A 12,092-nucleotide genomic window follows, 5' to 3' on the forward strand; every position below is an offset into this window, starting at 1 on the left:
CTATCCCAACTTGCAAACAGGCGCCCGGCAAGAAGTACTGTGAGGTCTGGTGAAACGATGGCGTCTAAACCACAGGGAACGTGCTTTATTTCTGGCTTTAATCAGTTGTCGATTAGCGGCAGCTTTCGTTGAGTTAATTGGGGAAGTCACAGTGTCGGAGAATGCTAACCGGTTAGCCCGGCGTCGTTGCTAGCTGGCTAAGGAAGTTAGCCAGTTAGCTAGCAAGCCGCGTCAGCTTGCCGGAGGCTGTTCTCTTGTTTCGCGCAATTCAAGCCTGTGGACGGAGCTTTGTAACTTTCAGACGATCGCTGAAAGGAAAACCTTGGATTGTGTCTTCACTAATTTTTAATGTGATTCAGTGAAACTTCCATCGTCTTGTTTAGAAATGAGGAGTCAACACAGTTTCTCCTGAGCGGCTGGTTCTCTGCCAGCGCTGCTCTTTTGTTTTGACAAAGGAGAAGGAACTGAGTTTCTTTCCCACATCAGGTGGGGGTAAAGTTTCTTTGGCCGCTTTTTTATTTGTGTATTTGTCGCGGCGATGGCTCCACACAAGCAGAGCTCCTCAGGTGGGAGCCACCCGTTGGGCTGCGGTCCCGGAGGAAAAGCCAACGGGTTTCACCAGGCATCGTCCTCCGCCTCCTCCTCCTCCTCCTCCTCCTCCGCGGTGGTCGCAGCCAAGAAGCCCAACATGCAACAGATTCAAGCCGACCACGAGTTGTTCCTGCAGGCCTTCGAGAGTGAGTGCCTGCTGTCATCGAGCTGCATGTTAAAACGACATCTGTGTTATAAGTTTAATTCAAGGTTACAGGAAGCTGTGGGCGGCGAGGTGAGGACTTGCAAAGCTGGATGACTTCACATTCAGTCCTGTTGCACCTGATTCCAACCACGTTACTATGAATTACACGTGTTGTGGTGCTGTCATGCTTGAGTTCACATGTCACACAATTTGCAGCTGCCACGTTGTGTCATTGGGTTCATATTTCAATCAAAGGAAATTTAGTAGTTTTTTTTTTTTAACACAGGCAGATAATTACATTACTCTAATCTGTGTGTTGCTGCCGTTTAACCACGTGTTTAATACTGCTGCAACAAAACAGTGTTCTGTTTCTGTCTGATTATTTTAAATATAAATTTATGTAGTTAATGTAATCAAGCAATGGACTTAAACACAAACTGTTGCCTTCACCCCTAATTTAAATTAGGACCAGAAACAAGTCAAGTCTCACATTTTCGAAGATTTAAGCAGAAACTGCTATTTTGATTAACTTATTAACAAAGTTTTCACTCATCAGGTGGATGATTATTTAAGCACTAAGTGCACTCAGGTTATCATGTTTCTGCTTGTTTAAAACTCAACATGTTCATTTAATGTGATCCATTATTCATAAAGGAAAGTCTTGTGCTGATGGTGCAACTCAATTTCTTTACAGAACCAACTCAGATCTACAGGTTCCTCCGCACCAGGAACTTAATCGCTGTGAGTGGCCTTTTCTTGAAACTACCTCACATGATTAGCTGGATCATTTGACGTATGGGGAAATGTTTGTGTATCGTTCAAGCAATAACACATTTATTTGTTTTATCTCTCGCTGTTACATTTCAGCCCATATTCTTGCACAGGACTCTAACCTACATGTCCCACAGAAACTCAAGGAATAATGGCAAAAGGTAAAAAAAATCTGCTGTTTGTATCCAGTCATAACTGTTTTCCCTCACGCTTTTGTTTGGTGTGAACTTGCAGGGTCATGGCTTGACTCACTTCTTGTGTCTCTTTATGGTTTTGTGTCTTTCTGTTTAAAGTTGAATTTGAAGTAGTTTGACTCGTAGAAAGCGAGTCAACTGTTACCGTGAGTGAAAGTAAACCGACAGGTCGGCTGATGTAGGTGGGGACAGGCTGGATATGTTAAAGCTCAGATAGGAGAGACTTTTTCAGTTTGGCTGCTTTGCATACAGACTCTTCACAAAAGAAAAGATCTTGCTGATGCACACAGGGCTGCTTGTGTTTCACTTTGCACTAAGTGGGCGGTGTGTTTAAAGACAGAGGGGCTTCTCTTATGTCAATTTAAAGAGCTGGAGGTTATGTGCATACTTGAAAAGATTGGGCTGCATAATCAAAAATGCTGACAACTAATATTTCGCAGCCGTTATTGAAAAACAAGTATGTGCATGTTGAATGCTGGCTGATACAAAATAATTGTTGCTGTTAAATGCAGTGTTCTTGCACAAATGTGTTGGTGTTACAACTTTTTCTTTTGTAGAAACACTCATTTTCAGAAAAACAAGTTATTTAAATCACCTTTATAATTCTTATTCTTATCAGTCTTAGAACTGGTCACAAAACTCAAATGTAGTTGACACTGGCATCCATAGATTTCCTATGTTAATCTGACACTTGTTATCGAGCTGATAAATTATTTATGTCTTTCAAAAACCAGAATTATATGCAGAAGTAATATTTATAGATTGAATGAATGGTCAAAAAACATTTAAAAAGACATAAATATATTGTAAGATAATTTGTAAGATAGTTTGTTTATTTATTTCAATTCTTTATAATCATTATCTACATCTGAAATACTACAATACTGTGTATCAGCTCATCTCTTTTTTCATTTCCTTTATTTGGAAATGCATTCATCAGACAGGAGCTTTTCTTATTTGTGGTGCAGTAGATTCTGTTCATGGCTCAGGCCTCGGTTGGGGACTAAAAATGGCCGCCGTCAGAAGGTGTTGTGTCTGATTTTGAAGTAGATGTAGTGCGTGAACCAGATGACGACGAGAGGCTGCTGCTGCTGCTCCTATCAGTTTCATTTTGTGCTGCACTCGTGCAGCTTTGGTCACATGATACATAGCTTGTGATTTGAGACACTTCACAGTTATAAAGTGTTCACAGAGCATGAAAAACATAAATTGAAAGAAAAGAGGCTGTGTTCATGTAAGGCATTCTGCACAGAGGTGGTTATTTAGTGTGTTGCCGGACAAGTTTTTAGTCTCCTTAAAACATTTTGTGATGTAAATCACGTCTGTACAGTCAAAATTTTAGCACTACCGTTGTTTCTTTTATATTGTCTTTGAAAGTGTTTTTTCATCGCCTACACAACCTGTCTTCAAGTCTTTTTATGTAACTGCAAGCAAGTCATAGAAGGCCGCTGAAGGGTAAATGCAGGTCTTAAAGGCTTGAAAAACACTGATTTCAATTTACTTAAATAAGTTCCGATAAGGTATTAAAAAGTCTTGAATTCCATTTACAAAAGTCTTTCATATTTTTTGTAGCCGGCCATTTGCAGTTATGTTACTTAAAAGAAATATTTTAAAACTGTGAAATAAATATCAACAAATCGATGCATTTTTGTTGAGTAGAATTACTCAGAGCATAAAAGTATTACTTTGGAAGTGAAAAATGTCTGGATTTGAACTTGTAGAAAAGCAATAGAAACACTGGCATTGATGTTACACAGTAATGTAGGAGGAATGGGAGAATGCGATTTGGTTGATGAAGTGCGTTGGTGGATGTTGTTTTGTGGCATTGCAGTTAAAATAAAGCTTTTATTTATTAGTCTAAATCAGTGGAATGAATGTGGAGGCTGAACTGTGTTTATCCCTGTCTGATGTCGGCCTGAATCCGGCTTCAAGGCTCCTTGCAGCCTTCCAGGTGTTTTCAGTTACTCTGGCTCATTAGACGTCTCTGCAGGTTGACGCTGTACAGAACTTGGATTTATGTGCGGTCACTAAACCCTGCGTACTAATGGCTGCAATTTGAGCCAAGAGGCTGTGTTTTAATTTCACTTCAGCACACAAACCAGCACATGTGCTCCTGCCAGCATGAATTCACAGCTTGTTTATGGCACTCAAACTAAATTTCACATCTACCAACCTGTCAAAAAAGTCTATGGTAAAGACTAATAAATGCAGATCTGATGGTTTGTCATGGTCAGATCCAAATGTAAAATGTTTTGTCTCCAACACTTAAGACAAAGGTAATAAAAGTAAACCACAGCGGGTTTCTCGGTTGGTTCCACTTTGTATCAGGCCACTTTTCATGGAGTCTGAGCGGCAAACATTCGGCATGGAAAACAGAAATGATCAAAAATACTAATTAAAACATACAGACATGTGTAGATCACTTAAAGCTAGTCTGTCTAATCAGCCGCAGAAAACCTGACATTAAAAAAGTAATTCTCACATTTGAGATCCAAGAACCACCAAATATTGTTTTTGCTGGAAAAAATTACTTAAAGGTTCAGTGTGTAAGATTTAGGTGAAAGGGATTTATTGGAAGAAACTGAATATAAAATAGTCATAGTGTGTGATCACCTAAATTGTACTAATTGTTGTTTTCTTTACCCTATAATGGTTCCTTTTTATATTTAAATACTTTATTTTTACATCGGGAGCGGGTCCTCTCTACAGTGGCCGCCATGTATTTTACAATCGTTCAAACTGGACAAACTAAACACCTTTTTGAGTTTTTATGGCAACTGAAGGGTGCCACAGGTTGCAGTGAGGGGTATTCAGCTGCCACATGCAACTTCACCACTAGATGTCACTAAACTCTACACACTGAACCTTTAATTGATTATTGATGTTAATATATTAATTCGATATTATTATTATTATTATTATTATTTTTTCTTTCAATTAGCTTATTGATTTGCGAGTCTCATGTTTGGAATAGAACTGACTTGAAAGTGACCATTAAAAGCCCAGCTATGGCTTAAATGTGTTTGTTTGTGGACTGACTATCTCCAGAAGAAGTACACGCTCTGACCTCACACTGGAATTGACTCACTCTGTGTAATGACCTGTTGGTCTGTCTGCGGGTCAGTAGGGGGAGCTGGCTGTGCTGTGTGGTTGCTAACTGCTGCCCCTTGTCTGAACAGGAAAAGCTCCAAGGTGGACAATCTGCTGTTTAAAGTGGAGAAGATGAGGGGAGAGCTAGAGACTAACAGGTAAACACTCAGTCCTGTTGTTGTTTTCTTTACTCTTAATATGTGTAGCGATCTGGGATTTCACTAACTAAAATTATTAATATATTTAAATAATAAATTCAATGTGACATTTTTTTTTTTTATCTCATCCAAAGACCAAATGTTTTCAGCTTTGTTTCCTTTTTTATATGCTCAACAAAAGAATGAAATAATCTCTGTCCACACTAACGCACCTGAAAACATGTCAGAGAGAAGAGAACATGGGCATCTGCATCATAGGATGTAAGAGTTAATACGTCACTTCCTGCCTCTGTCTGCTGCTCCCAGCTGCTTCCAGGGTAGTGTGGAGGGCAAGCGTTACTGTAGCAACAGCATGTCTTAAAACAAAAATGTACTAGTGTGGATGTAGCGTCAGTTAGCCTGTCAACAATTTTTAAGATAAGCCTAAACATTGAAAACATAAGCAGAGACATTGTGGTTTCCATCAGTATTTTCTTCCATATAAATTCTATATTCTGTTTATTACTGGGTTTCACAAACAGCACATACACAACATAAAAACAATGTAGCTAGTAGTTAATGTATTCCTTTTTTTAATTTTATGCCACCTGTTTGGAATATTATATATTTACTCTTTCTAAAGAAATTAATAAACAGTCAAAATGTTGTAATTGTTTTTTAAGTAATGCTGATCATGTGACCTTCATATCCAATGGATATTTGATCATACATCACATCACATGTTTAAGATATAAAGGAAAACTTTTCTGTTTTTCCAACAGCTTGGCCTCTAACCTCCAGCTCACCTTCACTGGTTTCTTTCATAAAGCTGGTAAGTTTGTCCTAATCAGCTGCCGTCCTTTTGGCTTCTTTAGATGAAGTGTCTCCTCTGAGTCAGTGCGACTAACAGTCTCCTGTCCTGTATTGTGTTGCATTGTTTTCAGGGAAACCATCTCAGGACTGTGAGAATGAGCAGAACTCTGTGTCGCTGGAGGTGCTGCTGGTCAAAGTTTGTCACAAGAAGAGGAAGGTGTGTGTTATGATGTTCCGCTTCATCAACGCTGACTTTTATCCTTTGCATTGGTGTCAGTGAAACACATCGGACATTTCTTCTCCCCCATCACTCCAGGATGTGAGCTGTCCAGTGAAGCAGGTCCCCACAGGGAAGAAGCAGGTTCCCCTGAACCCGGACACGGGCGCTGGAGTCCAGGCCAAGCCGAGCTCCTCCCCCTCCCTGCTGGTCCCCAGCAGCGAGTTTGAACCCAGCAACTCTCACATGGTCAAGTCTTACTCGTTACTGTTCAGAGTGTCACGGCCCGGATTCCCCCGAACACAAGTCAACGGCCTGACCAACGGAGAGAGTCACCACAACAGAGGTCAGCAGAGTTTTAAAAACAATAATATTAGTAATAACATAGCTGATTACTGACATGATCTGATCTTTCTGATCAAAAATTAACTTTTTGTTATTTAATTGTATCATCTTTTGTGTTTGGTTTCATGTCTTTCCATCCTGGAAAAACAATCCCTTCTCTTCTTGAGGTTTCTTCCCTTTTCCTCCATTTAAAGTTTTTTTTTTGTTTCATTATTTGAATCAAGTCTTAAATAGGTTAATATTACGTTCTACCTTAAATAATGCTGTAATATGTCGGAACAGTCCATTGCGATTACTGTACAAACAAAACGGCCATTTTTATTTATTGGCAGAAGATCGAGAGGTAGATGCTCCTAGAACAGCTATCAATGAATCCGATTTCGAGTGCTTCCTTTAAGCCCCTGAAAAACATCGGGGAATGTGTTTCCTGTAAGTTGTAAGAAGGGCTGCACATGCGATATGCCATAACCTTGTTGAATATCGCAATGACGATATGACTTGTGATAAATAAACATAAACAGTCCCTGGTTACGGACGCAGAGACCACGGACAGCTCCACATACCGAGGGAGACGGCGCACAGCCCGGGCCGCAGCGCCACCAAGTCTGGGGCAGACACCCAGGGAGCCATGCACAGCTCCACTGGGTCGCCTATAGTCTTAATTTGGAATCTTTTCATACATGTTTGGACCGTTAAATACATTTTTTTTAACAGTTTTTAGCGGCTCTGTCAGTAATTTACTTCTCATCTCTGAGTCTCTATCATTCCCGCTGCGCCAACTGCGTCAAACCATACCGAGCGCGCCCCGACATCTCCTACTGTCATCTGCGATGTTGGTGTGATGGAGCAGAGCTTCATGACATTATGTGACTGTTTCAGATTTTACAGAGGAAGTGGTTAACAGGAAGAGGAGGAGCTCCTCTCTCAGGGAGGAGGGAGAAGCCACATTTGTGGCTCAGATGACCGTCTTTGATAAAAACAGGTGAAACACACACACAAGCTGTTCTGACACACAGGCGAGCATGTTGTTGTTTTCTCTGTGTGTAATTGATGTATTCTTGTGTGCAGACGTCTGCAGTTGTTAGACGGAGAGTACGAGGTGTCGATGCAGGAGATGGAGGAGTGTCCTGTCAGTAAGAAGAGGGCAACCTGGGAAACCATCCTGGATGGAAAGGTTTGTGTGTATGAGAGTGAAATTTGTACAAAGTACAAAAAATGCTCTGCTCTTAAAATAACGCCACAACAATATCAACTGGGAATAATAATAATAATTCATATGGCAACTTTTTAATCCCAAGTTTCAAAGTGATTCGCTCATAACAGCAAATTCAGAAATCATTCGATTTCAGAATGATTTCAGAATTTCCCTTCATCTGGTGGAATGAAAAACATTTCAACAGAGAAGTTGATTAAACAAAAAATGTAAAAATAGTTTAATCAGTTTTTCCCTTTAGGGCAGTAGACATAATTTATGTGATGCCTCAAAAAAAAATCTAATCTGGTTAATGATCATATGAATTTAAAACTGCTGTGTTTCTCTTTGCAGCGTCTACCTCCATTTGAGAGTTTTTCCCAGGGTCCCACGCTGCAGTTCACCCTGCGTTGGACCAGCGACTCCTCCGATCGCTCTACTGCACCTGTGGCTAAACCTCTGGCCACCCGCAACTCTGAGACCAACCAGGACACCAGACCCAGCACGCTGAGAGCAACGCAGACACTGGGTGAGCATGTCACAGCAACACAAGCATTTCAATATTAGAACTAACAAAGCTTTTTCAGTAGATATATCATTAGGTGGTCATTAGTGAAACAGTTGATTAGTTTATTTAAATGTTTTTGATCCTGTTTCTCTCCTCTCTGCTGCAGCTCTAAAAGAATCGATCAACACTGATGTACAAAGCAGAAGGGAACAAATCTCAGCAGAGCCCAGACAGAAACTACGCATCTTCTACCAGGTCAGTCTCTCTCAGCACAGACTTTTGCCCAATCCCATTTCACCCTTCCCCTTTGTTTTGCACGTTCACGTGTAGGGGTAGGCTGTCCCAATACCTGTTGAGACGGAGGGGTAGAGCTAAGCCGTAGGGCTTTAAAAGCGTCAAAACTGAGATTTTTTTTTGTGCATGATAATCACGTATTTTCACATAATTTCATATCGCAAGAGGCAAGATAACCCTCGGAAACCAGGGGTAGGGGTTGGGCCAAGGGGTGAAATGGGATTGGGCCTATGTATGTGACCTTATCACAGATTGAATACACATTTTTATCATCAAGTACACATCTCTGAAACTAGTTAGAAGAGAGCTAGAGGATGTGGAAGATAAAGGTCAGCTTTTGTTAGAAATCAGCCAGTGCGTTCATCCGACCAGGTGTGAAAGCAGAAGTGTTTGTAGTTGTTCAAAACGGCCACAAAAGGAAGCTGCAAGTAAAAACTGGCATTGTATAGTCAGGTGAGATGTGATAATATAGGGGCTTAATAGAGCCCCTTCAGGCTGATCAACTTCTTTGAAAAAGCATTCACCCTAACTGGATTTCTGCAAAGTTATGTGAAATTTTCTTTACGTCCAGCCTATTTTAAAAAATCTTAAGTTTATCCTCTTCAGAGGAAGAAATCACAACATCTAAACCACTCAACTTGTGACATTGCTCGTATGTCAGGACAATATTTCATGCCCCCTCCGTTAGCCTTTGTTAGCTCCATGTATGTTGGTAAGTTGTAAGACTGAGAAATAAAAGATACTTAATCCTTTATATGGTGAACATAGTGGAAGGTTGTTTTTTTTCCTGTTGAATTGATGCCATCTGGGAGTGATTTTCTCAACATTAGCATCTTAGCGTCCGTCTCTGCTCGAGTTTCAACCAAGAGAAAAACATCAGAGCTCAAACTTGACAGATCTGTGTCAGTTTGTACTGCTTCACATTCACCTTTTCTTTTCTCATCCAGTTCCAGTACAACAACAACACTCAGCAGCAGACAGAGGCCAGAGACGACCTCCACTGTCCCTGGTGTACGCTCAACTGCAGGAAGCTCTACAGTCTGATCAAACACCTCAAACTGTCCCACTCCCGCTTCATCTTCAACTATGTGGTGAGATGCACAGGGACTGTCACTGTGCAGAAAGAATAATAACATAAAACATATCTTGATAAATTCAGTACTATTAAGTTAAACTACAGGTTAAAAAAGTAGCTCTGCCGGAACGTTCTGACTTGTTTCATTTGTGATTGATTGATTGACAATAGACCAGAATAGATGAAATGGACGTAAAGTAAACCGTAAATGTCTGTTGAATCAGAGTTGGTGTGTTACAGGAAATGCTTATATTTACAGATCGTAATTGTTCAGTCGTCCACGTTGATTAGATATCAAACACACACGTCCCCATGAATGTTTAAATTGAATTAACTACAATTGTTAAAAAAGTGGTGACAGATTATAACCACATTTGTTCACATCACACAACTTTAAAACAATATGTGATTGTTTTTTTTCTTTTACAGATCAGAAAATTCTTTTCATTTTTCTGAAAACTACAGAATTGAACATTAGTTATTAGGAAGTAGTTTTCAGTTAATATAAAGATTTTTTCAATACATGTTTTATCACCAACCTGTGAAGATGTGTGTACAAACTCTTTCGGCATTTAGAAACTAAGTGTATTTTTCTTGTCCGTGATCTTTTACAGCCACATCCTAAAGGTGCAAAGATTGAAGTCTCCATCAACGATGGTTATGATGGTTCCTACGCAGGAAATCCTCAGGACATCCACAACCAGCCAGGCTTTGCCTTCAGCAGGAATGGCCCCGTCAAGAGGACCGTCGTCACCAACGTGGTCGTCTGCAGGTACTGCTGGTTTTCTGACCGAAATATTTACTTAAAAGTTTTGTTGTTTAGGTTTTATTTCCCACCAACAGTACTGGTACCGACCTACTGTCCTTTTTCTGTCCTCTGTCCAGACCCAAGAGGATGAAGCCAAGTCTGTCTGAGTTTCTGGAGTCGGAGGACGGCGATCAAGAGCAGCAGAGGTCGCATATCAGCGGACACAACCGCCTCTACTTCCACAGTGACAGCTGTGTGCCTCTGCGGCCTGAGGAGATGGAGGTGGACAGTGAGGACGAGAAGGACCCTGACTGGCTCAAAGAGAAAACCGTTAAGGTCGGTTCCAGACGGCCATGAATTGGGATTTTTGAGGAGGGGGAGGCCTTATCCCCTCATTGAGTTTAACTACAAGATGTTTCTTCAGTGCAAAGTAGCTCCAGTGGAAAACGCGACATTGTGATTTTGAATTTACTATGAACTAAATTCAACTAATGCCTCCTTCACATTACACGATTGCCAAATCTGCATTAGATTGGCAGTTGCTTATGTCCAATCTACTCATGATGTAGATTTAACACCGGCTAAATATCAGCGACAACTACAGCCAATCTGAGTGGACCTGACATGCTAGTGGGGATTTTTCCCGATGAAAGATCAAGGAGAGTTAAACCCCTGTTGCCAGTCGGTCGTGTCATAAAAACTCACAACATCACATCACGACTTTAGAGCGAGCGGGTGTGTTGAAGAAATTTCTAGCATGTGGCAGACACTAACCTCAAAGAAGAAATAATACAAATATCTCAGCATGAAAAAGCGGTGCCATACACGTATGTAAGACACCAACAAAGATGTTAAGAGAGCTTTTGGTGATGAGAGCCAACGCCAGTGTCAATGTGCTGTAAACAAAACGTTTGAACTCAGAACTACAGCAGAATTCATAGGTGCCGTCCTGCCTCTGCCTGCTGCACCTTATTAAGTCTCGATCGATTATTTTTAATGTTTTCATCCATCTGTTACTTTTCTTTCATGTTCATTTATTTAGTAAGGAAGTATTTATAACAGACAAATATGTGACCAATGTTTAGGAAGTAACTGTAGGTCTGTCTGTTCTCCATCATTCTTTGACTGGAGTGATTGTTAATATTGTCTGCGGTGTCTAAAAACGTTTTTAAAATCTCGACTTCCCTGCTCCCACCTGCAGCAAATCGACGAGTTCACAGACGTCAATGAGGGCGAGAAGGAGATCATGAAGCTGTGGAACCTGTACGCCATGAAGCGCGGGTGAGTACAAGGAGCATTTAAAGGAACAGGCACTCAAAACAGGTCACTCTGTGGAGGGCTGTTTTATACAGGGTAAAAAGGGTGCTGTTTTAAATGATCCTTGTGGTATTTTGACCAAAGTATGTTACAGACCCCAAGGAACCATATCAACTTGTGGTAAAATGGGCATGCTAAGTCCCCTTTAAATCAAACCTCCATCAAATCAAATTGAATCTTTTTTGTTTTAACATTCAAAGTTTGCAAGTAACAAAAAGCTGAAATAGCTTCAACTCTAAAGATTCAGGATTTTTCTAAACAATCAGGAACCACAAACAAAACTGAACCAAGCTTATGTTTTCACTGCTGCAAAACCTCTGGGGCCTCATTTATAAAACAGTGCGTAGGATTCATACGAAAATGGCATCCGCAAAAAAAGATTCCGATTTATAAAACCATGCGCACGCTCACCTGAAGGCAATGTTCCCTTTATAAATCTCACTCCACCTGGAAACGTTCGTACGTGGATCCGCCCCATACTCCGCCCTCTACACGACCACATTCAACAATAAATGGTCAATGCAAAGCACCTCATGAATATTTAATTATCCTGCTGGCTCAAGCAATGAGGAGAGGAAGAGCCACTTCCTGACACTGACATCAAGGTGTTTGTTAGTGAGGCGGAGGTGAAGAAACACAGATTGTTGGGTGGCAG

The 12,092-nt window shown here is 40.7% G+C and overlaps 1 protein-coding gene across 1 annotated transcript in view; it reads left to right on the top strand.

Annotated features, from left to right (window-relative positions):
- Positions 1 to 12,092, top strand: part of LOC118122968 (polycomb protein suz12-B) — a 24,407-nt gene continuing 12,315 nt past the window's right edge. Inside the window, exons 1-15 of the mRNA XM_035179951.2 lie at positions 1 to 737; positions 1,431 to 1,477; positions 1,604 to 1,668; positions 4,881 to 4,949; positions 5,711 to 5,760; positions 5,873 to 5,958; positions 6,058 to 6,304; positions 7,183 to 7,285; positions 7,372 to 7,477; positions 7,850 to 8,024; positions 8,170 to 8,258; positions 9,245 to 9,388; positions 9,987 to 10,144; positions 10,258 to 10,456; positions 11,322 to 11,401. Coding sequence (XP_035035842.1) covers positions 539 to 737; positions 1,431 to 1,477; positions 1,604 to 1,668; positions 4,881 to 4,949; positions 5,711 to 5,760; positions 5,873 to 5,958; positions 6,058 to 6,304; positions 7,183 to 7,285; positions 7,372 to 7,477; positions 7,850 to 8,024; positions 8,170 to 8,258; positions 9,245 to 9,388; positions 9,987 to 10,144; positions 10,258 to 10,456; positions 11,322 to 11,401 — 1,817 coding nt within the window. The 5' untranslated portion in view covers positions 1 to 538. The remainder of the gene's footprint in view (positions 738 to 1,430; positions 1,478 to 1,603; positions 1,669 to 4,880; positions 4,950 to 5,710; positions 5,761 to 5,872; positions 5,959 to 6,057; positions 6,305 to 7,182; positions 7,286 to 7,371; positions 7,478 to 7,849; positions 8,025 to 8,169; positions 8,259 to 9,244; positions 9,389 to 9,986; positions 10,145 to 10,257; positions 10,457 to 11,321; positions 11,402 to 12,092) is intronic.

This window comes from Hippoglossus stenolepis, chromosome 16 (assembly GCF_022539355.2).
Source record: "Hippoglossus stenolepis isolate QCI-W04-F060 chromosome 16, HSTE1.2, whole genome shotgun sequence".
In the NCBI taxonomy this organism is placed as follows: domain Eukaryota; kingdom Metazoa; phylum Chordata; class Actinopteri; order Pleuronectiformes; family Pleuronectidae; genus Hippoglossus; species Hippoglossus stenolepis.